Consider the following 27,080-nt stretch of genomic DNA (forward strand, 5'->3'; position numbering starts at 1 on the left):
ATAGATTTTTCTGACCTTTACTCCTTAAGCAACATACTTCTGCAATGTCTCTCACATCACTCTTTTCCAATCTCATTGCCACTGTTCTCATTACTTCTCATCTGGCCTAAACAGGCCAACTAGTTTCTGCAATTTTCTTTTTCCCTCCTCCAATCCACCCTATACACTGATTCCAGAAAAATCTTCTTAAACAACTGGCCTGATCAAAAAGCATAACCTTTATCATATTTCTCTTTAGCTTAAAAAACAAGGTAACACAGAGCAACTTTCAGTGGTCCCCTACAGCCTCCAAGAACAACCTTCTTTATATTTAAGGTCCTTCATCTCATAAACCAATTGACCTTCTTCAGCTTTATCTTCCACTGCATACTCCTAAGCAGCTGGACTGCTTCACTTGCCAAAGCTTGGAAAAGTCCTCCATTTTTCAGCTCTTATGCTTTTGTTAATTCCTTCTGCCTAGAATATTCTATGTCTCTCAACCCTCCTTTTCCATCCAGGAAAATCTATATAAAATTTTAAAAGACCACTATGTATTTTTTATGAAAAAAAAAGATACGTATATGCCAAAAAAGTATTAAAAGATGCATGGTAATGATACACAGCAAGTCTGGGACTGTGGCTCACCTCTGAGTAGAAAGGAAAGAAGGAGGAGGAAGGGAGCTTTAGCTATGCCAGCATTTATTTTTTAAAAATCGGAAGGAAAAAATGGAACTACTTACCAATTCTCGCTTTGCTTCTTCAATTTTCACCTGAGCAAGAGATGGATTCTTTTAAAGGAAAATAAAATAAGGAAAGGTTATGTTGCCTTGGCTAGGATGCAAGGGGAAAAAGAATATAACAATCCTTTTCAAAAGGCAAAAAAACGTTGTAGAAAGTATATCCAAGGTACATACAATACTAAAATTCAGCACAGACTTTATTTATTTATTTTTTAAATATTTATTTATTTGGCTGCACCGGGTCTTAGTTGTGGCATGTGGGATCTTTAGCTGCAGAATGCGAACTCTTAGTTGCGGCTTGTGGGATCTAGTTCTCTGACCAGGGATCGAACCCGGGCCCCCTGCACTGGGAGCACGGAGTCTTAGCCACTGGACCACCAGGGAAGTCCTTCAGCATAGATTTTAAATCCTTAAACATGGACCCAGTATTTTCATGATCATTTAGTGCCCTTGGGGAAAGGTGGAAAAGAGGAACACTTTTTTTTTTTTAATTATAAAAATAATTACCGGCATTAAATCTAAATAGGACTCCAATTTTTTCTTCAAAGGTATAGTCTGTCGTTTTAGTTCTGCCAATTTCTGGGGGTGAAAAAAACACAGAGTAATAGAAATATTCACAATGCAACTAAACCCTGTCTATTTCTGAAATAAAACATGACAAAGCATTAACATTAGGATAGTTTAAATAATGTATCAAATAAAGAGCTTCAAAGATAAATGGATAACAAATGGAAACAATCCTTAGAAGATGCTAAAATAGGAAACTTATACTCCCATTTATTAAGAATAAGATTTAAGTATGCTGCCTAGTAATACAAAATAATGTAATTAAGAGGAATCAGAACATCAGGGAATAATTAAGAGTCTCAAATACATACTTATGAATTGCCAATTTTAAATTCCAAAAATCAAACTACCAAAAAATCTAAAGAAAAAAAAGTAAAACAAAACCCTCCATTTCTCCCTCTTCCCATGAAAATAGATAAAACCCTTATACAATCTAAAAAAGGGTATGGGACCTGCGTTTTACTGAAAGAGAAGAAAGAGGAGGACCTAGGTGGTTAGCACATAGTCCCTCAATACATTCATTCAATAAATAAATCAATAACATATAACTGACTCCAGCAAAGAGTTTCTAGCATATAGTAATAAATAAAGGAAACCAAACAAATGGAAGAATATATATAGATAAACAAGTAATAAAGATATAAATACTGGTGAACATAAAGTACAGCGGTAAAGGAAAATAAATCAGGTCAATAGTGAATAAAGCTCTATAAAAAGAAACAAATGAAAAAGCAGATTGTGCACTAACATTTTAAAGAAAGTTAAATTGGGTTAAAGTAGGCGTACCTCTGAAAGTGCTACCAGTGACTGATGAGACAGAGAAGCATCCATTCCTCTGGCTGAAAGTCGCTCCTACAATTACAAAAAAGGGAGTTCAGTTTAAAAAATTATTTTACAAGTGACCCTCATGAAATATTTTCAATATATAACACAGCAGAGAAGCTATAAATCATAGATGAAGGACTACACCTGCTCCTAAGCACTTTTATGTTGCATGCGAGTCATTTCAGACAGAGATTTGTGACAAGATGGGTGCAGTGCTTAAGAGCCTGAGCTTCGCGGCCTGGCAGCCTGCATTTGAATTGGGATCTGCTGTTAAGTAGCTGTGTAACCTTGGGCAAGTTACCCACCTTCTCTGCAGTTCCCTGGTCATAAAAAGGGAATAACAATACTGCCTAGTTCTGAGGATGAAAGTTGAAAATAAGTCTGAAGAGAGCTAAATATATTCAGTCCTTCATACAAACCTCTGCAGCTCTAATTCCAGACCTGAACTCCTCTGACTTGGCTTTTAGGAAGTCCATGTTCTGAAGACGACTGTCAACTTTGGCCCTTTCCATAGACAGATGCAACTCTGCCTTCTTGAGATCCCTTTAAAAAATGAAGTTGAGAACATTTTCTTCTCAGTGAAATTATGATAAAAAGGAAGCTCTACTACTTTTTCGATTCAACTCTGGATTAGTCAAGAGTATCAAGAGGAGATAACACACTTGCTGGATTTTCTACCATAAATTTTATATCCCAGACTGGCTACCATGCATTCTTCTAGGTCATCTTTCCCTCCATGTTGCCATCTGGGATTTTTCTCAAGGACTACTAAATAATTTTAAGATTATTCTATGCCAATTATTCTTGGAGAAAGTAGATCTGCTGCTCAAAAAAGTGACTTAACAGATCCTAAAGTCAATTCGAATTATGGAGGTCCCAAAGGCCTCTCTCCTAAATGTGACATGACACAGTGTTTTGCATATACATAGTCAATATTTGTTGGATAAATTTACACACCAGTAAATTACTTGTGCATACACATACTCCTGATCCACAGCATCTAATCTCTGGGGCTATAGAGACCTAAAGAAGGTCCAAAGCGTCAAGAGGGATACCAGAGTTCTAGTAAGAAAGGGCAACAAAATATAACATGACTTTAAGTTGCACCATAGTTTATAAGTAAAAAAAAAAAATTCACATACATTTTGAAAATTATAAACAGGTTATTTGTAAAACAGAGAGAAAAAAGAAACTGTATAAAGTAAAAGGTAAAAATATGTACTCAACCACTCCTACCTTCACCCAAGTCATTTTCTACTTAAAAAAACATTTTATCTTCCCATTTCCTAATGTGTTGTTTTAAATCATATCTATCGCCAAAACTAATGTCCTGTTACTGCCTTTATAATAAAAATTGTCACCACTTCCAACTCAATTACTTACTCTTGTAGACATTTTTCTAATACTAAAGTTGCAGTTAGATTTTTCTCAAGTTTTGCCAATTCAAGCTTGATTTCTTCGTTTTTGGATGTGGTGCAAAAAAGATCAGAGGTCAAATCATTCACTGCAGGGATAAAACTAAAAGAAGAATCTAGTCACGTAAACGGACATTAAGGACAATAATTACAATTATTCCTCATTTCTAAAAATGATTTTATTTCTATGTGGATTCTTCTTTAACCATGCTGTTTCATACCTCTATACTATTTTACACGCGGTTCTTACTGTCTGGAATAACCTTCTTCAGCTGGCAAATTTCCATTTGTCCTTCAAAACTCAAATAAGATTTACTCCCATTCTGGAATTCACTACTCCTTTCTCTGTGCTTCCTAGCTACAGCTTGTACATTACTGTAGTGTTGCAGCTGTCATAACTATGTTATAATTTTACATGTCCATCTCCTTTAATTTACCATGAGCAGAGACTGTACTTGCTGGCATTCATTATTCTATTCATTTCTGCTTCCCCAGTGCCTATATGTATAGCTATATATATATATATATATATATATATATATATATATATATATATATATATACACACACACACACACACACATATATATATTTACACATATATATAGGGAGGGAGGAAGGGAGAGGGAGAGAGGTAGTTACATAAAGAGTTATATATATTATATGCCTAGGATATAATTAGTATTTGGTGTCTGCTGAATTGATTAATTCAAGTCTAGATTTCTGCTGCCATACGGCCTACATGATCTTATACCTAAAACTCCACTGTTTAAGTGTGTGTGTGTATATATATATATATATATATATATTTATTTATATATATATTTATATATTTATAGATATTCCAAGCTCTTATATTAGCAGTTAAGCAGAATGGCCATACAATTCTCTGATTATAAGTTGTAGTGGTAGTCCTGGCTAAGATGCAGCCAACAGTGATAGTCCTATGGACTTTTGAGTCAGACCGGGTTTGAATCCCAACTCTGCCATTTACTAGCTCAGAGAAATTATTTAACCCACCTCTCCTGAGCCTCAGTTTCCTCTTAAGGTTGTTAGAAGGATAATGTCGTTATATAGGTGAAATACCTGTCACAAAGAATTGAAGGTCTTTAACCTACTCTATCCAATAGGGTAGGGACATGACCAAAAATCACTACTCTACGCTCAATCAGATGATTTAGCCTACTGCTCTTTTTACTGTTTATAGGGAATGATGTGATACCTAAACCCTTTTCAAATATACATGAGAACCAGCCTTCACAAACCTAATCCTGAAAGAAGAAAACACTAAAATTTAACCAATACCAAGTTTATCTGAAGTAATTATACATACTCACTAGCAATGATAAGGAGTTAACTAAATTCAGTATTTCTGCATACACTGCTAATTTCCTATACAGAATTACCCTGAGAAACAAAAGCTCTTTAGGTCAAGACCTTACAGTGTATATGACTGCAGAAATTAAAATTGTCACAAGAATTACCTAGCTAGTGAGGTATCCTTTGTTTCAAGGGCCACAGCACTGTCAACCAAAGCACTCAGATACCTGGAACCAGTGCTAGAGAGATTGGCAGGGGAAAAATTCACACTCTCCAGGAGAAGGTCTTGAAGATGCTTGGCTGAAAAGATATAAGAGTTTTATGGTGACTAAGATCTTTGTTTTGCTTTAATTTTTGACAGCTTTACTGCAGTCTTTCACATAACATAATCCACTCACCTAAAGTATTTTAGAACATTTTCATCACCCCAAAAAGAAATCCCACACTCCTCAGTCATTATTTTCCAGCTACCCAATCCATGAAGCCCTAGCAACCACTAACCTACATTTTGTCTCTATTCATTTGCCTAATTTGGACATTTCATATAAATGGTATCACATAATATGTGATCCTCTGTGACTGGCTTCTTTCACTTAGCATAATGGCTTCAAGGTTCATCCGTTCTGTAGCAGGTATCAGTCAGTACTCCATCCCTTTTTATGGAAGAATAATATTCCATTGTATAGATTTACCATATTTTATTTATCCATTCATCCATTGATGAACATTTGGATTGCTCCCACATTTTGGCTATTATGAATAATGTTGCTATAAACATTCACGTATGGGTTTTTACATAAACGTATGTTTCCATTTCTCTTGGGTATATAACTAGGAGTGGAACTGCTGGTCATATGGTAACTCTATGTTTAACTATTTGAAGAATTGCTAGACTGTTTTCCAAAGCTACTGATTTTTACATTCCTGCCAGAAATGTATGAAGGTTCCAATTTCTCCACATTGTCATCTTCACCAACAGCTGTATTATTTATTTATTTTGCACAGTGATCATTCATAAAACTGAAGAACGATCAATAAAATGATAATCCAAGACCTTGTCTTTTTGATTATAGCCATCCTTGTAGGTGTGAAGTGGAATGTGGTTTTGATTTGCATTTCCCTGATGGCTAATGATGCTGTGCTTGCTGGCCATTTGTATATCTTCTTGGGAGAAATGTATATTCATATCCCTTAACCTTTTTTTTGGCCGCAGCTTATGAGATCCTAGTTCCTTGACCAGGGATAGAACCTGGGCCCCTGCAGTGGAAGCGTGGGGTCCTAATCACTGGACTGCCAGGGAATTCCCTCCCTTATCCATTTTTAACTGGGTTGTCTCTTTATTATTCAGTTGTAAGAATTCTTCATTTATTGTAGATATAAGTCCCTTATCAGATATACAATTTGCAAATATTTTCTCCCACTCTGTGGGCTGTCTTTTCATCTATTTGATGGTGTCCTTTGAGGACAAAAGTTTTTAATTCTGATGATGTCCAATTTACCTACTTTTCTTTTGTTGCTTGTGTTTTTGGTATCATAGCTAAGAAACCATTGCCAAATCCAAAGTCATGAAGATATACACAGATGTTGCCTTCTGAGTTTTAGATTCAGCTCTTATTTTTAGGTTTTTCATTCATTTTGAGTTAATTCTTATATATGTTATGAGGCAGGGTCCAATTTCATTCTTATACATGTGGATATCCACCTATCCCAGCACTGTTCACTGAAAAGGCTATTCTTTCCTCCATTAAATTGTCTTGTCATCTTTGCCAAAAATCAAACCACCAGGAGTCTGACTTCCAACATAACAGTGTGAGGAGTTCTGCTCACCTACACTCCAGTGAAACTGGTGAAAATTGTAAAAAAAACCTAAAAAGCAAAACAAAAAAAACCCCAAAACAAAACACAACCATTTAAAGCTTCTGGAAATGCTCCTAAGGACAAACAGCAAATGAAGAAACATCTGTTCAAGAAAATCTATTAAAATTCAGCAAGGGGGCTTCCCCAGTGGCACAGTGGTTAAGAATCCGCCTGCCAATACAGTGGACATGCGTTCGAGCCCTGGTCTGGGAAGATCCCACATGCCACGGAGCAACTAAGCCTGTGCACCACAACTACTGAGCCTGCACTCTAGAGCCTGCGAGCCACAACTACTGAGCCCGTGCACCTAGAGCCTGTGCTCCGCAACAAGAGAAGCCACCGCAATGAGAAGCCCGTGCACTGCAACAAAGACTAGCCCCCGCTCACAGCAATTAGAGAAAGCCCGTGAGCAGCAACAAAGACCCAACACAGCCAAAAATAAATAAATAAATACATACATACATTTATTAAAAAAAGAAGACAAGGAGAAAATCTTGAAAACAGCAAAAGGAAAATGACATATACTAGGAAACCTCAGTAAGATTAACAGTCAACTTCTTGACAGAAACAACAGAGACCAAAAGGCAACAGGATAACATGTTCAAAGTGCTCAAAGAGCAAACTGTCAAGCAAGAATCCTACACGTAGCAAAGCTTTCTTTCAAAAATAAATGCAAAATAAAGACTCCCAGATAGACAAAAACTGAGAGAATTTCATTGTCACCAGACCCAACTTATAAGAAATATTAAAGGAAGTTCTGCAGGCTTAAAGCAAGTGACCCCAAACAGTAATTCAAATGCGCACAAAAAGCAATGAATTATCAGTAAAGGTACATGCAGAATTATAAAGAGCATAAATGTATTTTTTTCTTCATTTTTCTCTTAACTGACTTAAAAAGCAACTGGATAAAATAATATTTATATAAGGTATTGCTGGGTTATAGAAATGTAATATATATGTTAAAAACAGCACAAAGGATGTGGTGGTAGTAAAGGTGTAAAGGGCTAAGGAAATGACTACAGATGGTTAAGTAATAATATAACAGTATACTGTTGAGTCCATATTATTAGATGTAATATGTGTAACAATAATACCACAAAAGGGGGGAAAAGAGGAACAGAACTACATAGGAGCAACATTTCTCTATCTCACTGGAATTAAGCTAGTACAAATATGAAGCTGAGCTGATACGATTTATTTGCAAACCTCAGAGCAACACTAAAAAGAACTGAAAAAAAAGAAGTAAAAAATCACTGAAGAAATTTAAATGTTACATTAGAAAATATTTACTTAATGCAAAAGAATGCGATAAAGGAAAAATAGCGAAACAAAAAAAGATATAATATATAGAAAATGAAAAGTAAATTGGCAGATATAAATACAACTATATCAATAATAACATTAAATGAGAATGAATTAAACAATCCAACCCAAAGGCAGAGATTATAAGACTGAAAAAAACAACAGGATCCAACTACATGCTGTCTACAGGAGACATACTTCAGATTCAAAGATACAAATTCAGGCATAACTCAGAGATACTGGGGTTCCAGAACACCGCAATAAAGCAAATATTGCAATAGAGAGAGTCATGTGAATTTTTTGGTTTCCCAGGACATATAAAAGTTATGTTTATATTATACTGTAGTCTATTAAGTGTGCAATAGCATTATGTCTAAAAAAACAATGTACAAACCTTAATTTAAAAATACCTTATTGCTAAAAAATGATAACCACATCTGAGTCTTCAGTGAGTCATAATCTTTTTGCTGGTGGAGGGTCTTGCCTCGATGTTGATGGCTGCTGACTGATCAAGGTGATGGTTGCTGAAGGCTGGGCAATTCTGTGCAAATTCTTAAAATAGGACAACAGAGTTCGCCACATTGATTGACTTTTCCCTTCACAGATGATTTCCCTGTAGCATGCAATGCTGTTTGACAGCATTCTACCCAAGAACTTCTTTCAAAACTGGAGTCAATCCTCTGAAACCCTGCCACTGCTTTAATCAAGTAAGTTATGTAATATACTAAATCTTTTGTTGTCATTTCAACGATCTTCACAGCATCTTCACCAGAGTAGATTCCTTCTCAAGAAACCACTTTCTTTGCTCATCCATCAGAAGCGACTACTCATCCGTGAAAGTCTTATCATGAGATGGCAGCAATTCAGTCACATCTTTAGGCTGCACTTCTAAGTCTAGCCACCACACCTGCAGTTACTTCCTCCACTGGAGTCTTGAACCCCTCAAAGTCGTCCATGAGGGCTGGAATCAACTTTTTCCACACTCCTGCTAATGCTGATATTTTCACCTCTTCCCATGAATCACGAATGTTTTCAGTGGCCTCTAGAATGGTGAATTCTTTCCAGAGGTTTTCAATTTACTTTGCCCAGATCCATTAGAGGAATCACTATCTATGCCAGCTATAGCCTTATGAAATGTATTTATTAAAGAATGACTTGAAAGTGGAAATGACTCACTGGAGTAGCACTTTTAATATCCTTCAAGAACTCTTCTTTTGCATTCACAACTTGGCTAACTGTCTGGCATAAGAGCCCTAGCTTTCAGCCTGTCTTGGTTTCCAACATACCTTCCTCACTAAGCTTCATCATTTCTAGCCTTTGACTTAAAGTGAGAGGCATGTGACTTCCTTTCACCTGAACACTTAGAGGCCATTGTAGGGTTATTAATAGGACTATTTTCAATTTGTTATGTTTCAGGGAATATGGAGGCCCAAGGAGAGGGAGAGAGAAATGGAAAAGTCTGAAATATTGTGAGAATTACCAAAATGTAAGAGATACGAAGTGAGAAAATGCTATTGGAAAAATGATAGATTTGCTCAACACAGGGTTGCTACAAAACTTCAATTTGTAAAAAAAGACCCCACAATATCTGTGAAGTGCAATAGAGCAAAGTGCAATGAAAATAAAGGATGGAAAAAGATATATAATGCGAACAGCAACCACAAGAAAGCTGAAGTGGCTATATTAATATCAGATAAAATAGACTTTTTAACAAAAAATGTTACTAGAGATAAACAGGGACAATTTATAATGATAATACCGTCACATAATACAAAGTATTCCCCCATTACAATGGAATGAAATTAGAAATTAGAAAGAAATTTGGGAAACTCATAAATATGTGGAATTAAACAACATACTCCCAATAACCAATGGGTCAAAAAGAAATCAAATCCTTTGAGGTGAATGAAAATGAAGACATAACATACCAAAACTTAGGGGATGCACCTAAACCAGTGCTTAGAGGGAAACTTATGCCTGTAAATTCCTATGTTAAAAAAGAAGAAAGATCTCAAATCAATAGCCTAAGCTTAAAACACTTAAAAAAGAAGAGCAGACTAAACCTAAAGCAAGCCAAAGGAAAGAAATAATAAAGAACAGAGTGAAAATTAATAAAATAGATTAAAAAAGAAGAAAAAAATCATTAAAACCAAAGGCTAGTTCTTTGAAAAGATCAACATAATTGAAAAACCTTCACCTAGATTTAAAAAAAAAATTTTTTTTTGTATTGGAATATAGTTGATTAATAATGTTGTGTTAGTTTCAGGTGTACAGCAAAGTGATTCAGTTATACATATATAGTACCTATTCTTTTTCAAATTCTTTTCCCATTTAGGTTATTACAGAATATTGAGCAGAGGGACTTCCCTGATGGCACAGTGGTTAAGACTCCACGCTCCCAATGAGGGGGCCTGGGTTCGATCCCTGATTGGGGAACTAAATCCCACATGCATGCCGCAACTAAGAGTTTGCATGCCACAACTAAGGAGTTGGCAAGCTGCAACTAAGGAGCCCACCTGCTGCAACTAAGACTCAACGTGACCAAATAAATAAATAAATATTAAAAAAATTAAAACAATAGCAATAAAATAAACTATAAAGCACACCACTATGAATATCAGGTGACTGTCATTTCCTTAAAAAATATATATATATTGAGCAGAGTTTCCTGTGCTATAACCTTCACCTAGATTGACTAAGAAGAAAAAAGACTCAAATTACTAGCATCAGAAGACAGTATATTCCACTGATCTACCTACTTAATAAAAAGGATTATAAAGGAATACTATGAACAATTGTACCCAGAAATTTAGATAACTTAGATGAAATGGACAAATTCCAAAAAGGACACTTACTACTGCATCTAATTCAAGAACAAATAGATAATCTAATAGACCTACAGTAAGCAAAGAGACTGAATTAGTCATCAAAATCTACCCATAAAGAAAAGTTCAGGTCCAGATGGCTTTACCACTGAGTTCTATAGATTACATAAAGAATTAATACCAATTCTTCATCAACTATTCCAAAAAATAGAAAGGAGGGAATACTTCTCAACTGTTTCTGTGAGGCCAATATTATCCTGACACTAAAACCAGAAAAAGACATATTAAAAGGAAAGAAAACTACGGACCACTATCTCTTATAAATATGGATGCAAAAGTTCTCAACAAAATACTAGCAATTGGGGCTTCCCTGGTGGCGCAGTGGTTGAAAATCTACCTGCCAATGCAGGGGACACGGGTTCGTGCCCTGGTCTGGGAAGATCCCACATGCCGCGGAGCAACTAAGCCCGTGAGCCACAACTACTGAGCCTGCGCATCTGGAGCCCGTGCTCCGCAACAAGAGAGGCCGCGATAGTGAGAGGCCCGCGCACCGCGATGAAGAGTGGCCCCCGCTTGCCACAACTAGAGAAAGCCCTCGCACAGAAACGAAGACCCAACACAGCCAAAAACAAAAAACAAAAAACAAAAAAAAATACTAGCAATTGAATCCAGCAACCTATTAAAAAATTATACACCATGAGGACATGGATTTATCTTATGGATAAATGTTGGATTAACATCTGAAAGCCAATTCATGTAACACATCATATCGACAAAATAAAAAACTAAAGTCATATGATCATCTCAATAGACAGAAAAAGCATCTGACAAAATCCAGCACCCTTTCAGGATAAGGACACTCAACAAAGTAGGAATAGAAAGAAACTTCCTCAACTGGAAAAAGGGCATCTACAAAAAACCCACAACTCACATTGCACTCAATAGTAAAGACTAGATGCTTTCCCTCTAAGACGAGGAACAAGATAAGGATGTCTACTCTAATAGATGTCTACATCTATTCAACATTTTATTGGAGGTTCTAGCTAGGGAAATTTCTCTTAATTTTCCTCCTCAACTGAAGAATTGGCAGCATAAAGAATGAATGGTTTCAATAGTTTCATCTGTATTTGTCACGATTAAAAAGTCTTCATACAAAACTTTTACATCCTTTCCCAATTCCTGAAAATATTTCCAAAATGTTCCAGTCTTATGTGCTGCAAAGAACTGTACTGTGCAGAAATAAAAACTGCATCTAAGAAATCTTTTGCTCAAAAGTCATTCAAGTCCTGGGGGCTATATAGTATCACTACTCAAAATTTAGAATTAGAAACTCTGGAAGCAGGAGTTCCTTAACAATGTGTATGAATCTATATTTGTTACAAGGTTCCATAAATTATCTGTTCTCTGCTTGACAGCTTCGCTGTCTAAAAGGAGGAAAAACTTAGAAAAGAGGAGTAAAAATTAAAGTACATGGCAGGGTACTTCCCTGGTGACGCAGTGGTTAAGAATCCACCTGCCAATGCAGGGGACACGGGTTCAATCCCTGGTCCAGGAAGGTCCCACATGCCGCGGAGCAACTAAGCCCATGAGCCACAACTACTGAAGCCCGCGTGCCTAGAGCCCGTACTCCAAAACAATAGAAGCCACCGCAATGAGAGGCCCACACACCGCAACGAAGAGTAGCCCCCGCTCGCCGCAACTAGAGAAAGCCCGCGCTCAGCAACAGAGACCCAACACAGCCAAAAATTAAAAAAATTTTTTTAAATAAATAAAATAATAAAAATAAATAATCTTAATATCTGAAAAAAAAGAAAAAATAAAGTACATGGGGGGTTGGACTTCCCTGGTGGCACAGTGGTTAAGAATCCACCTGCCAATGCAGGGGACACAGGTTTGAGCCCTGGCCCAGGAAGATCAACGTGCCGCGGAGCAACTAGGCCCGTGAGCCACAACTACTGAGCCTGCGCTCAGAGCCGCTTGTTGCTCCGCAACAAGAGAAGCCACAGCAATGAGAAGCCCACACACTGCAACGAAGAATAGCCCCCGCTCGATGCAACTAGAGAAAGTCTACCCTCAGCAACGAAGACCCAACGCAGCCAAAAATAAATAAATAAATAAATAAATTAAAAAAAATAATAAAGTACAAGGGGACTTCCCTAGTGGTCCAGTGGGTAAGAATCTGCGCTCCCAATGCGGGGGGCCCGGGTTCAATCCCTGGGCAAGGAACTAGATCCCACATGTGTGTGACAACTAAGAGTATGTCGCAACTAAGAAGTCCGCATTCCGCAACTAAGAGCCCACATGCCACAACTAAGACCCGGCGCAGCCTAAATAAATAAATAAATATTTTAAAAAATAATAAAGTACATGATGTGTAGAGTTAAGATATCAATGGTGGCAGGGCTCTTCTGGATACTTTAGTATAGAAAATTGTGTCAAAATTTTGTATATATTACTAGAAACATTTGCTACTTAATATATGCCACCCTAAAAAGTACTCAAGGACAGCCGTGAATAATCTTACTTTTAAAATCATTCGAATTTTCATTACATAATAGTATAGACAAAAAGAAAGTTCTTGCAAAATAAGATTTTTCTGGACTCAAAGCCTCTTTCTCCATACTGTATTTTAATAACTACTAAAATAAAATCATTTAAAATTTAAACAAGTTTAAAGGCATACGGGAGAGTATGACTACACAGGAGCAGCACAGGGGAGGTGTTTGGGGGTGACAGAACTATTCTGCGTCTTAGCCGTGGGCGTAGTTCTCAGAATCCATGTGTGTTAAAACAGTATACCAAACAAAAAGTCATTTTACGGCATACTAATTTTTTTAAAAGAAAACTGGAGAAATGCACATATGCAATAGATTTACAATATAAATTGCTCTACATTCAAAACAACATATGTAACATATGCCATACACCTGCTTAAGTGTAGGCAAACGTAGATCTCACTTCTTTCCTCTTTTGTATATTCCCAATCTTTACTTTTGTGGTTTGTGTTATAAAGACAATGGATGTGTTGAATACACTTTTTTAAACTACATATGCACAGCAGAAAATTCTCATGCAGTCCCATGAATACATGGCAACAGAGTGATGTGTTCAAGTCACACACAGTTCATGGCTGCCACGTCAGGTGTCATGATGGCTCATTATAACTAAAGCATGGAGACTGGAAAGAGACCAAAAGATATGTAAGTGAAAAACCACAGGTATCGTATATGTCAGGCTAATAAGTTTAGACTCATCTTTTAGGGGTTACTGTTTCACCATCAGAGTATCAATAAAATATATACTATAATGAAATTTATGATTAAGTTACTATAACAACACAGTGTAAGACAAGTCTGGGTAAAATAAAGAAGCAAAACTGACAAGCAGTCTACACTAAATCAATCTTGTATACTTTAGCGTTAAACAATTTGGTTACCTCTAGTTATTATCTCACTCAAAACTCTGGAATTAATCTCACCTTCTGATTCATATTCCCTTGCTTTCTGTTTCAAGTCCTCTATTACCAGGTAGACATCCCTGTCCCGGACCCTGTTGCGTTCTGAAAGGTGATGCAAAATCTGCGTTGTCCGCGGATTCACCTCATATTGTGGAATGGGATGATCTCCAAGTATTTTTTTCAACCAGGCAGCAACCTAACCATTACAAGGGATACAAATTTTATAAGCCTCGTTTTTTGCAATAGCACGAAGAAAATATGGCCAAGAAGTGATCAGTAGCAAACGAAATGCTTTCCATGAATATTCTGGCATCCTAATTTGTCTTTAGGGAGAGAGATACCAGATGTCAGGAAATAAAAAGTGAGCAAGCACAATAAATAAAACTACCAGAAAACAATCTATCCTTTCCCAAAGCTACGAAAGCAGTATAGGCTAATATTTTGCATCACTCGAATAACTTTAAAGCTCAATATGCAGGTGCTAAGGCATTATTACAGTTGCAAAGTCTGAAAAAAGAGTTGTCCTCAACACACCACAAGACCCGCAATGCCAGGAAACTCCTAGAGCTGGGATGCGAGACACTGAAGCAGGTCTAGTGTGAAAATTCTGGTAGAAGCAGCAGTGAACGGCGAGGCTTGGCTGGAAGTTGACTTTGGGTTCAGAAGTCCCCCTCCAGTCTCCAGGGGGAGGTTTCGCACCAGGGGGCTCTCCTCAACCCCTCTCCAAGCCCGAATCCCGGCAGGGAAGGCCGGGAAGGAAGGGAAACTCCCTTTCCAAGGGTGGAGGTGGGGGTGGGGGGCGATAGTCTAAGGGGGGTGGGGCGGGGAGGCTCACAGATCTTGAAGGCGGGACTAAATACGGAACAGCAGAGGAACAAAGTAAAAGTGGTGCGCCTAGGAGATCCGCCGACAGGGCGAGTGTATCAAAGACGCGGTTTCCGGGATGCCGCAAGGCCCCGCTCCCGCCCCATCACCTGCGCCTCTTTCTCCTCCTGCGCTTCCATAGCCGCCACTCCCGCCACTTCTCGAGCAGCTCCTCGCGGGAGAAGCGCCCCGCTTGCTCTGACGACCCCGCCCACACACCGTTGGGCCCGCCCCCTTTGGTGCCCGGGATTTCTGGGAGTTGTAGTTTTTCCTAGGACTCCAGGCGCTGAGAGCTTGGACTAGGCTGGTCCAAGGCTTTAGCACTGCAAGGTTCTCCTCCGTTACCACCTCGCAGCTCTCTGCGCTCTCCATGGTATCACCTCCAGGACGAGAACTAAAGCTGCCTAGAACCAGGCTTTATTTTCTTTCTAAATGTGCTGGAGACTTTTAAAACGGTTTACGGTATACAACTGCTGGCACTGGCACTGCCACTCAGCCATTTTTGCATTCATTTCTTGCGTTTCCTAAAGTTCTCTCCTTCCATCACTCTGTAGTTAACGCCATGAGAGGTTCTTTATATTTCTACGGGAATGTATAGTTTTCTCTGTTTTCCTATTTTTGTTTCATTCTCACAGGAATCCTGTAAAATAGATGGACACACATTATTTTACCTATTTTCACATTAAAACCACACACTCAGAGTATATGACTTGACCAAGACGAGGTGGTAGAGCTGGAATCTGACCACAGTGTTCTGACTCCTATTGGGTGTTTCAGCCTCCTCAGGTTATACCACGCTGCTGTCCACAACCTCCTGTAGTATATTGTTACATTAGGAAAGGTAGACCATGTACTCAACTTTCTGTGATATGTGGTTTAACATCAAATTGTGGATCACTTAGCACCAAGTATCTTTTTCCTAAGTCATATGCCTATTTTAAATGATTAAACTTTTAAACGAAATTTAACTAACTAGCCAGCACCATACTGTATGGCTTTCTTATTCTTTTTTTGTTTGTTTTGGTTAAATATGTATCTGCTCATTAACTAAATTCCAGATAAGTGGGGGAAAAGTTATCTTTTTTCACAAAATATTCCTGAACTTTGTTTTTACAAACCAAAATTTTACCTGTTCCTACACCTAATTTCCAGGAGAACTGTCATATGTACACATGGCTCATCTTGAAAAGAAAGTAGAATATTAGAGAAAGGGATTGCTGGCCATATAATATTTGCAAGCTGTTTTAGGAGATGACTGTTATAACCCATATTCATATGCCCCACCCAAATTAAGGTTTTGTGTAAACTAGGACTTGGTGGATGAAGCTGAAAGATCCTTCTCAGTACAGCCGCAAGTGAAGGCAACGTTAATAGTCTCTACTATCACAAAATACCCAACATCCCCCCACCCCCGCCAAATTCTCTACATATCACAAAAATCTCAATATCACCAAAAAATCGGTAGGAGGAACAAAAGTCCCGCCCTGATTTCATTGGGTTGGTATAGAAAGTTATTTTCATCATTTCCATTTTACTTCAAATGAAAAAGTAAAATCCCTACTGTCATGAAACTAGTTGCTTGTACAGGAAAAATTGAGCCATAGCCCACTCTCGAATGAGACTTTTGATTCTGGACCATTCTTCTCAGGATTGGCAACCACTCTATTTGAATTTGTGCTTGTTATACTTTTTTTTTAAAAAAACCTATTTCCTTTTATTTATATTAATTAATTAATTTATTTATTTATTTTTGGCTGCGTTGTATCATCGTTGCTGCAGGCGGGCTTTCTTTGGTTGAGGTGAGTGGGGGCTACTCTTTATTGCCGTGCGCGGGTTTCTCATTGTAGTAGTTTCTCTTGTTGTGGAGCACGGGCTCTAGGCACGTGGGCGTCAGTATTTGCAGCACGCCGGTTCAGTAGTTGTGGCTCGTGGGCTCTAGAGCGCAGGCTCGGTAGTTATGGTGCAGGGGCTTAGTTGCTCCGTGGCATGTGGGATCTTCCCAGACCAGGGCTGGAATCCATGTCTCCTGCATTGACAGGCAGATTCTTAACCACTGCGCCACCAGGGAAGTCCTCATGCTCGTTATACTTTTTAAACAATTTGCTTTAATTCGCAAACAGGATTCTTTTAGATCGAATCTAAAAGAACTGCGATTCTCCAATATGAGCACTTATCAGATCATCTAGAATGGTGTGGATGCTTTTCAAAGATTCAGATTGCCCCAGATTTTTGACTCAGAGGGTCTGGGGTGTAGCCAGCGATCTGCGGATTAATCCGCGTTAATTCGCCCAGCAGGAAACTCTCCGCTGCCAAACCGCCCAGTTGAAATAACTGTTTACTGCACCTACATCACCAAGGTTTAATAGCTGTAGCTTCGGACCCGCCACAATCAACCCCCCTGACGGTCAAGCTAGCCGCGCCCCAGGACGGGGTGACGCCAGCATCATTTCTCTGCCGGGATGCGGTCTGGTAACTGCTTCTTGGCCGGTTCCGCTACCCATGTGGTCGCCCAGGGCAACCATAAGGTCGACGCGAAAGATCAAAGTAAATGGGTAACCAATGCCTGGGCCGAAGCTGGCAAAGGTCTGATTAGTCATTTGGAGGTTCAAATCTAAAAACTATACTTAAAAAAAGTAATTACCGGCAGATTCGCGTCCGGGGGAGGGGCGGTACTTCCGGGTCACGTGTGCTGGCTCCTTGACCTTCCTCGCAGCTCGGCCATTTTGTCCCAGTCAGTCCAGAGGCTGCGGCTGCAGAGGAAGCACCTGAGGAAGAGCCGCGAAGATGCTATCCGTGCGCGTCGCCGCGGCCGTGGCCCGCGCTCTCCCTCGGCGGGCCGGGCTGGTGAGCGAGGGGTGCCGGCGGCAGGGAGGGGGCTCGGCGGCAGTAGGTGGTGATGCACGGGCTCGGCCGCTTTTTCTGCGCGGAGGGTGAGGGGCTGTGGCGGGCGGCGCCATCTTCCTCCGCTGGCCACTCGGGCTGTCCTGGGCTGGCGGCGGAAGGGCCCTTTGGCCGCCCGGTGCGGGAGGGTGCAGAGTGCTGCAGGGGAGGCAGTGACCTTCGTGTTATCCAGAGATGGCGCCTCCGGAGGATTCCAGTCTTTGTCTGAGAGAGGCCTTGAATGAAGGTCAGGACTGGGGCGCTAGTTTTCCGAGGCCTGCTGCGAAATGACGAGGTTCGGTCCCGCTGCTTCTCCGGGACTTCCTCTCTGAAGGTCAGAGCACTGTTGTCAGGCCTGGTTGAAGCGAGCTAGGGGAGCCTGACATTGTATTGAAGGTCAGCAGGCCCCGGCCTTCCACCTCTTCCCCGAGGTCGGTTCAGAGGAAATCAATAAATGAAGGTGGTTTTCTGAATGCTTCAATAGGCGGTCTCTTAGTGCTGAATAGTGAAACGATCATGAAAACACCGTACAGGTGCAAATATGCATTTCACTGTGGCCGATACCTTGACAGCAGAGGAACTGGCTTCTAAATTGTCCCAGTCTGGCAGATTTTTCTTTGTGGTGCTTTGACGTGTTTTAAGATTTCGTCCTTGAGGAATCGTTAGTGTTTGAGAAATCAAGTAAAATAAAATAGAACATAGGTTGGAAAAAACCTGTGGAGGTCAGTGCCCTTCATTACTAATATCACTTGGAGTTAAGGACATAACCTTTAGGTCCTGTGTAAACACTTTTACATTTACTTGTTCTTTCATCTTAAGAGTAATCTCAATTTGGGAGGTGAAATAAATATATTGGCCATTTTACTACCCTAACAACCTCTGGTAGCGTTTTGGATTTCTGTTAGGAAAAAAAAAAAAGCATTTTTAATGATTTTCATCCAGGTCCTATAGAAGGGAGTGTCTTCAGAATTGACATTGACCAACCACAGTGTTACAACTTGAAGGAGGAGGGGTCCAGATTACTGCAGGCTTTGTTGAAGGCAGTTTTTTTAAAAAGTGCATGTGCCATATCTCTTAGTTTCTAATCAAACTCTAACATTTACAGGCTTTTTTTTTTTTTTAAAGGTTAAAATAGAAAATCTATTGAGACTTGCCCCTTTTAGATTTGCCCCTTTTAGGAAGCAGTTTATCAAATTGAGAATTTCCACAACTCAATTGAAATATATCTAGTCAATATTATCTGATGCCTTCAAAAAGAAAGATACTTTGTTAGCTGTTGCTTTTTAAAATATGCTATGCTGTTTTTAGCGTATTTATAGTGTACCAGGAGCTGCATAATAAATTTTCACATAGATCAAAAGTGCTTTCTCAGGTGGTTAATATTTACGCTGATAATTTGATCAAGCCAAGCCTGCGTTTGTTTAAACTTGCCAGGTTTATAAAGGCTTTTTTTAAAATTAGATTTTTTAAAAACAATCCTTGCACTAGGTCTCCAAAAATGCTTTGGGATCATCCTTCATTGCTGTAAGGAGCCTCCATGCCTCTAACTCTCGTCTTCAGAAGACTGGTAAGTTGTTAATTCTGTGTCTACACCACACTTACTACCTTGTTATTAAATGAAAAATGAAGTTACATTACGTAGGTTACATACCTACTGTGGATGTTTTGGGTTTTTTCCATTCGTTAGTTTTTTCTCTCAATTTTAGTTACTATGGAATCTCAGATTCTTAACCCATAATGAGCCATTTAGCCCTGTCAGTAGGTTCTCTTGTTCTAGTGAAATGAACTATAATTATGTATTTCTCTTTTGATGTTAGTACAGGTTCTTCTTTTTCTCGTAATAAATGCCCCTTTGGTGGAAACAAAGTATATATCAGGTGGTGGGCACCCTTTCTGATCTATGAATCTTTTCCTCTCCTAAAAAAACACTGAAAAAAAGCAGGTAATTTTTACCTCTATGTTTTTCAAAGACAATAGTTGGTAACCTATACCTGGCAGTCTGAATTTGCACATTGTAAATGCAGTAGAGAAGTGAGGAGGTAAGCTTAGGAAGATGCTGTAGGTTGGGAAATTTCTTTTGAGATGTGCATTAGGGCTTTTGAAATAAAGTTAGGTATCTCCCACACGCTGAGATGAAGAATAGTACCTGCATCCTTTTAAAGGAAAAGTTACAAGTTTTCCCCACTATTTGAAGGTGGAACATTCTAATGAAACCTTTCCTTAGCTGAAATGGCTAAAGTGTGAAGAAGCGATTACCCTTTCTTGTAAAAGTGAAATGGCATAAATGGAACTTTCGAAAAGAGGGGGATACCTGTACTTACACTTTGTTAAACAGTTGCCTTTTTTTTTGGCTGCGAGGCTTGCGGGAACTTAGTTCCAAGACCAGGGATTGAGCCTGCGCCTTCAGCAGTGAAAGCACAGACTCCTAACCACTGGATCGCCAGAGAATTCCCAAACAGTTGCTTTTTAAAATACACTGCATTTTTAAAATATGCTTTTTATAGAGTTTACGTTTGAGTTAAATTCAAGTTTTAACATAAATACAGATTTCCTAGAGATTAAACCAAAGAATTACAAGATAGGAAATGTTTATTTTAAGGGTATTGCTTAATTTGATTAGCTCCTTATCTGGTTTACATTTGTCTCGTGAAGTTTTCTCTCAGTCACTTGGATTCATTTTCATAGTGGTAGGTATCAAGCTTTTTTGAATAGAATGTTGGACATTATGTTTTAGAATGCAATTTGATTATTATGATCACAACTCTAGTTTATATATTTTTGGGGAAATGAGTTTTGAAAAGGTCTTTGGACCAGGCTGTTTTTGTAATGGAATTGTCCTCTCTTAATAGGCACTGCTGAGGTGTCCTCTATCCTTGAAGAGCGTATTCTTGGAGCTGATACCTCTGTTGACCTTGAAGAGACTGGGCGTGTTTTAAGTATTGGTGATGGTATTGCCCGTGTACATGGGCTGAGAAATGTTCAAGCAGAAGAAATGGTAGAGTTTTCTTCAGGTTTAAAGGTAAATTATAAAATGAGATTTTGATGTTTTAGCATTGGTGTCTCTTCAGTTATTCATTTAGTAATTCAGAGATTGTGTCAGATTTTTTTTTTTTTAACTTTGAATCCGAATCTGCTTCACTGTGTGTGTTTGTCATTATTATAGATTGCGAAAAAAATAAATTTTTTGTTAATCAAACTTTTTACCCTAGGGACTGATTTACACATAAGTTGTAACCATTAGCATTGAAATATAAAACTGAGTAAATCTTCACCCAGATTTTGAGAAGTTCAAGTCTGTTTGTAGCTGTTAAGATCATCCTATACGAAAGCATTTGATAACTTTAAGTTCATTTCCGGTGGAACGTTGAAAGCCACTGACTTTGTATCTCTAGTAAGAGTAGATCTGTTGTTGAGAAGTGAGCTAGTGATGTAGCTATCAGAAGCTCTCTAATGATACAGGTCTACTTTTTTCTATTAGATTGAGCTTAGTTGGGCAGTAGGGTGAGAAATAAAAGTTGTAGGAGTCATGGGTTCTCTGATGAAAGCAGAGCATGATATCCAGGTGGACCAGGGGCAGTAGAATTACGCACTAATCACACAGGGGGAAAGATCTTCTTGGTCTTCTTGCTAGTGTCCAGTGTGGAAAAAGAGCCTGTTGGTGTGGAAGACTAATTATGGAGCTGAAAGTTTTATCAGTAGCTCTCAGACCTTGGTTAAAAATTTAATCTCTCATCTATAGTGTATATATCTTTGAGAGGTTAGGCTGAAATAGATGAACTGAATTTCCTTTTAGCTTTTTTTTTTTTTTTTTTGGCTGTGTTGTGTCTTTGTTGCTGTACATGGGCTTTCTCTAGTTGCGGCGAGCAGGGGCTACTCTTCATTGTGTTGCAGTGGCTTCTCTTGTTGCAGAGCACAGGCTCTAGCTGTGTGGGCTTCAGTAGTTGTGGTGCATGGGCTCAGTAGTTGTGGCTTGCAGGCTCAGTAGTTGTGGCACACAGGCTTAGTTGCTCCACGGCATGTGGGATCTTCCCAGACCAGGGCTCAAACCCGTGTTCCCTGCACTGGCAGGCGGATTCCTAACCACTGTGCCACCAGGGAAGTCCCAACAGGGCAATTATTAATTTAAATTGTAAATAGCCACCTGTGGTTAGTGACTACTCTGTTGAACATCAGATATTCAGACTAAAGATTTTGTACCTGCGATGATATTCCATGATATTTCTCTGTGTTTACTGTAAGTAATTCTCCAGAGCTTCGTTTATTGACCAGAGTCAGTTCCTGGACTAGCCTTTTTGCTTTGGTTATGATTTAGGGACTTAAAATCTTACCATTTTGAAATATGATTGTAATGATGAGCGATGACCCAGCACTGTCATATTATATAGATTTGTTCTTGATTAGGTAGCTTTTAATTTAACTTTTTACTAACCTGATGGGTACAGGTTCTGACTAGATAGTTTTTTAAAATTGTTCATGGAGTTCTCACAGATGTGAATCAAGCGTGTCTTAAAATTCCGAGTTAACCTTGATTGCTTTATTTCATACTGGTCACCCAGTTCAAAACCCATAGTCAAAGGAAATGCAGTAGAAAAACTTAAACTGTTCAATTTCTTTGCTTCTTTTAGTTCTTAGAGGATGTGATAAGATGCTTCTTACGCTTATAATTCTAACCTATGATTATTCAAGGGAACATGTTGCTGTTTTAGAAGTCTTAACTAAGGAATATTGTTCGTTGGAAAAATACTCACGAGTAAACCAGATCTGAAAAGTCAATATTACTTTTTCCCTCTATTTTTGTATGTAGTGTAGGTATATGGGAAGAAGTGCCACTCAAGCTTCATGGGTATTCAATTGTGTCTTTTGTATAGGGTATGTCTCTGAACTTGGAACCTGACAATGTTGGTGTTGTTGTGTTTGGAAATGATAAACTAATTAAGGAAGGAGATATTGTGAAGAGAACTGGGGCTATTGTGGATGTTCCAGTCGGCGAGGAGCTGTTGGGTCGTGTAGTAGATGCCCTTGGTAATGCCATTGATGGAAAGGTAGGTCTAACATTTATTAGATGTGGTTGTAGCTTCTAACAAAGAGCCAAACTGATTGTTCTGGGGTTTCTTTTTATCATTTAACAGGGTCCAATTGGTTCCAAGACCCGAAGGCGAGTTGGTCTGAAAGCCCCTGGGATCATTCCTCGAATCTCTGTGCGGGAACCAATGCAGACTGGCATTAAGGCTGTGGACAGCTTGGTGCCGATTGGTCGTGGTCAGCGTGAGCTGATTATTGGTGACCGACAGACTGGGTAAAGACTCGTTAGCTTGTTGAAAAGTTCTAACTAAAATTTGCTCTGTGGAAAGATTACTTTTAGGCTTGGAATGGTAAATACTTTGGATATCCTGGAGAGAGTAGAATGTGATAGGAGGAGGAAGAGGAAGAGGAGTGAAATTTAAGTTGGGGAATCCTTTGAAGTATTTAGTAAGATATATGTTTATTTTCTCTTTTTAAAGCAAAACGTCAATTGCTATTGACACAATCATTAACCAGAAACGATTCAATGATGGAACTGATGAAAAGAAGAAGCTGTACTGTATCTACGTTGCTATTGGTCAAAAGAGATCCACTGTTGCCCAGTTGGTGAAGAGACTTACAGATGCAGGTATTAAGGAACTGTAGTCTCATTGCTATTATCTGGGATGCTGCTAATCTTAGGATAGCTTATGCTTAATGTAGGCTGATTTTAATTACTTCCTAATGAGCTGAAGTTTCTAATATAAATCAATACAAAAGTAATAAGTAAAAAATTAGTATAAAACAGCAGCTAACTTTTAAGGTTCTGTCAGTTTCTTTAAAGTAGAAGCTATTTGGATAATTTTAATAGTAAATCACAGTAGTAAAGCACTTAGATAGTTTTTATTCTAGTCTCTAATCTAAAATCACAATATTGATAACCATGTAAAACTTAAAATTTATTTTCTTCTCAGATGCCATGAAGTACACCATTGTGGTTTCAGCTACTGCTTCGGATGCTGCCCCACTTCAGTACCTGGCTCCTTATTCTGGATGTTCTATGGGAGAATATTTTAGGGATAATGGCAAACATGCTTTGATCATTTATGACGACTTATCCAAACAGGTCAAATGAAATGTATTTTTAGACTCTGTATGTTGGTGCCACAATGGTAGTTGACAAATGTAGCCTTTGTCAAATAGGTGAACTTCACAACCCTTTTCTATACCATAGGCTGTTGCTTATCGTCAGATGTCTCTGCTGCTCCGCCGACCCCCTGGTCGTGAGGCCTATCCTGGTGATGTTTTCTACCTACACTCCCGTCTGCTAGAGAGAGCAGCCAAAATGAACGATGCTTTTGGTGGTGGCTCCTTGACTGCTTTACCAGTCATAGAAACACAAGCTGGTGATGTGTCTGCTTACATTCCAACGAATGTCATTTCCATCACTGACGGACAGGTATTGTTTTTATGATTAAATAAGTGTGAAAGCTTCGGATGATTTCAAGGCATTGGTTGAGATGAGTAGTTTTGAACTAATTTGTTAAATGCTTTTTACTTTTCATTATGGAAAATCTCAAACGTAAAGAGAATAGTATAATGAAACCCCACATATCCCACCCATTTATCAATTTGTGGTATAGTGTACTTCATTCTTGCTTTCTTTTTACCCACTATTTTCTTCCCTGTATAATTTTGAAGCAAATCCTGGAGAGATCACACCACTTCACCTGTATAAGTTTCAGTATAAATACGATACCTGTTCTTTTCTCATCTCACTCACATTTCCTAACCTCAGCAATAGAATATGCAGGTTGATTGGGTTGTGAAAGATTTGAGGAGCTCTTTACCATAAGAAGACATTTAGCATTCTTCCTGGCTTCAGCTTTTACTACAGTGACTTAATTTTGAAAATAGTTGATTTCTTTAGGCCTGCTAATAAGCGTGAGTATTTTCCTTACATTGTAGATTTTCTTGGAAACAGAATTGTTCTACAAAGGTATCCGTCCTGCCATTAACGTTGGTTTGTCTGTATCCCGTGTTGGATCTGCTGCCCAAACCAGGGCCATGAAACAGGTAATCTGCATCACTTTGTCATTAGGTTAAAAATCAAAGTGTATTTGTATGGTGGTCTGTGTCATTGAGGTAAGTATTTTTGTATTGTGTGAATTAACCATTTCTGTATTTCAGGTGGCAGGTACCATGAAACTGGAATTGGCTCAGTATCGTGAGGTTGCTGCTTTTGCCCAATTTGGTTCTGACCTCGATGCTGCCACTCAACAACTCTTGAGTCGTGGTGTGCGTTTGACTGAGTTGCTGAAGCAAGGACAGTATTGTGAGTTGTACTTTCCATTTGGTCAAGTTCCTACTGTGTGTTAGGACCTGGGAATATCACATAGGTCTTTATAAGAATACATGCTGTTAATCTCTGATCAAAGATGTTGTCTTTTGAATGTGATTGATACCTGTGTTACTTAATTAAAGTACAGTCCTTATCATTTGAGTGTAAATGTGAGGAAAGGTATACTAATACCCTTCTTTTGGGAGTTAAGACATAGTAGATTCCATTCCTCCCCACCGTCGCCCTCTTGGCTATATGATTGTGGAATATGGCAGATTTAAAAGAATGTTAGTGTTGGGAATTCCCTGGCAGTCCAGTGGTTAGGACTCTGCCAAGGGCCTGGGTTCGATCCCTGGTCAGGGAACTAAGGTCCTGCAAGCTGCACGGGTGCGGCCAAAAAAAAAAATTAAAAAAAAAAAAGAATGTTAGTGTGTACTACCTTGCTATAAAATTTCAGCAAGTTATTTATACCCAAAACAATATAAATGCTGCTGGATGATATACAGTGCTCATGGAATATGCTCAAAGGTTACACTTCAAGGCTTAAACCATTATGAGGAAAAAACTGATTCAGGGGGTGGGAAGGAGTACTGATGTGGAGTTTCCACTTGTGAAAGTAGGCGATCTGTAGAGACAGGTTAATAATTTCTGGAAAAAGGGCTTCCCTAGTGGCGCAGTGGTTGAGAATCTGCCTGCCAATGTAGGGGACACGGGTTCGAGCCCTGGTCTGGGAAGATCCCACATGCTGCGGAGCACCTGGGCCCGTGAGCCACAACTAACGAGCCTGCGCGTCTGGAGCCTGTGCTCCGCAGCAAGAGAGGCCGCGATAGTGAGAGGCCCGCGCACCGCGATGAAGAGTGGCCCCCGCTCGCCGCAACTAGAGAAAGCCCTCGCACAGAAACGAAGACCCAACACAGCCATAAATAAATAAATAAAGGAGTTCCTTTAAAAAAAAAAAAAATTTGTGGAAAAAGTAAGTGTCTCTGACTTTGGAAACATGGCATTTATTTGTTGAGCAACTCACTTATTTCTTTTCAGCTCCCATGGCTATTGAAGAGCAAGTGGCTGTTATCTACGCTGGTGTCAGGGGGTATCTTGATAAGCTGGAGCCCAGCAAGATCACAAAGTTTGAGAATGCTTTCTTGTCTCATGTTATCAGCCAACATCAAACCCTGTTGGGCAAAATCAGGTATGAACACAACTGATGTCTTCTTTTTTGTAAGCTTTAAAATGTAAAGTCTTGTTAAAATTCTTTTGAATTCTGTAATTAAGCTAGTCATTGAATTTTTATCCAGGTCAGAACTGATCGGCTTTTGTTTTCAAAATAGGGCTGAAGGAAAGATCTCAGAAGAGTCAGATGCAAAGATGAAAGAGGTTGTAACAAACTTCTTGGCTGGGTTTGAAGCTTAAACTCCTATGGATTCACGTCAAATACCAGTTTGGTTTTGTCATTGTTTCTTCTTGTTCCATTTATAAAAGGATTATTCCAATACTGCAGATGTACAGTAATCACATTAAAATAAAGGTTCCATATTGCTTGGTGGCTTTCTATAGATTCTTTATAATGAACTGAGATTACTTTGAGGAATTGGTAAACATGTTTCTTAGCTTTTTTTACTTGATTATTATTAAAGTTAGGCCTACATAATATTCGAGACTGAGTTCTTTGTAAGATTCTAGAGTGCTTTGTGATTGATTAAAGAGAAA

The 27,080-nt window shown here is 38.9% G+C and overlaps 3 protein-coding genes and 1 long non-coding RNA gene across 6 annotated transcripts in view; 3 read left to right on the forward strand and 1 right to left on the reverse strand.

The window, feature by feature from the left end:
* Positions 1 to 11,186, forward strand: part of LOC309639429 (uncharacterized protein) — a 44,407-nt gene extending 33,221 nt beyond the window's left edge. Inside the window, exon 4 of the mRNA XM_082416679.1 lies at positions 8,610 to 11,186. Within this exon, the coding sequence (XP_082272805.1) occupies positions 8,610 to 8,613 (4 nt within the window). The 3' untranslated portion in view covers positions 8,614 to 11,186. The remainder of the gene's footprint in view (positions 1 to 8,609) is intronic.
* LOC309639455 overlaps positions 1 to 13,193 on the forward strand; it is a 177,860-nt gene extending 164,667 nt beyond the window's left edge. Inside the window, exon 2 of the long non-coding RNA XR_014251662.1 lies at positions 12,337 to 13,193. This is a non-coding gene — a long non-coding RNA (uncharacterized lncRNA). The remainder of the gene's footprint in view (positions 1 to 12,336) is intronic.
* Positions 1 to 15,381, reverse strand: part of HAUS1 (HAUS augmin like complex subunit 1) — a 35,889-nt gene extending 20,508 nt beyond the window's left edge. The window contains exons 1-8 of one of the 2 annotated variants that reach the window (XM_082416658.1): positions 15,262 to 15,381; positions 14,309 to 14,483; positions 5,011 to 5,146; positions 3,495 to 3,629; positions 2,531 to 2,654; positions 2,073 to 2,138; positions 1,227 to 1,298; positions 720 to 767 (exon numbers count right to left, since the gene is read on the reverse strand). In XM_082416658.1, the coding sequence (XP_082272784.1) occupies positions 720 to 767; positions 1,227 to 1,298; positions 2,073 to 2,138; positions 2,531 to 2,654; positions 3,495 to 3,629; positions 5,011 to 5,146; positions 14,309 to 14,483; positions 15,262 to 15,291 (786 nt within the window). In that variant the 5' untranslated portion in view covers positions 15,292 to 15,381. The remainder of the gene's footprint in view (positions 1 to 719; positions 768 to 1,226; positions 1,299 to 2,072; positions 2,139 to 2,530; positions 2,655 to 3,494; positions 3,630 to 5,010; positions 5,147 to 14,308; positions 14,484 to 15,261) is intronic. The other variant, XM_082416659.1, reaches the window with a different exon arrangement.
* Positions 15,382 to 17,839: 2,458 nt separating this feature from the next.
* Positions 17,840 to 26,910, forward strand: ATP5F1A (ATP synthase F1 subunit alpha). 2 transcript variants are annotated; one of them, XM_082416701.1, is made up of 12 exons: positions 17,840 to 17,995; positions 19,520 to 19,598; positions 20,881 to 21,050; positions 22,900 to 23,073; positions 23,161 to 23,327; positions 23,533 to 23,681; positions 24,007 to 24,158; positions 24,267 to 24,491; positions 25,001 to 25,108; positions 25,223 to 25,367; positions 26,412 to 26,562; positions 26,702 to 26,910. In XM_082416701.1, the coding sequence occupies exons 1-12, from the start codon at positions 17,936 to 17,938 to the stop codon at positions 26,781 to 26,783; spliced, it is 1,662 nt and encodes a 553-aa protein (XP_082272827.1). In that variant the 5' UTR covers positions 17,840 to 17,935; the 3' UTR covers positions 26,784 to 26,910. The 2 variants fall into 2 exon arrangements, with proteins under 2 accessions (XP_082272827.1, XP_082272826.1); XM_082416700.1 differs by lacking the exon at positions 17,840 to 17,995 and adding an exon at positions 18,258 to 18,365.
* Positions 26,911 to 27,080: the final 170 nt, after the last annotated feature.

This window comes from Balaenoptera physalus (assembly GCF_965194825.1).
Source record: "Balaenoptera physalus genome assembly, chromosome: 12".
Taxonomy (NCBI): Eukaryota; Metazoa; Chordata; class Mammalia; order Artiodactyla; family Balaenopteridae; genus Balaenoptera; species Balaenoptera physalus.

Coding starts and splice junctions, on each gene's coding strand:
- ATP5F1A (XM_082416700.1), top strand. CDS start 18,273: ATGAAGGTCAGGACTGGGGCGCTAGTTTTCCGAGGCCTGCTGCGAAAT. Junction 18,366..19,519: donor CCGGGACTTCCTCTCTGAAG/GTCAGAGCACTG, acceptor TCCTTGCACTAG/GTCTCCAAAAATGCTTTGGG. Junction 25,368..26,411: donor GCTGAAGCAAGGACAGTATT/GTGAGTTGTACT, acceptor ATTTCTTTTCAG/CTCCCATGGCTATTGAAGAG.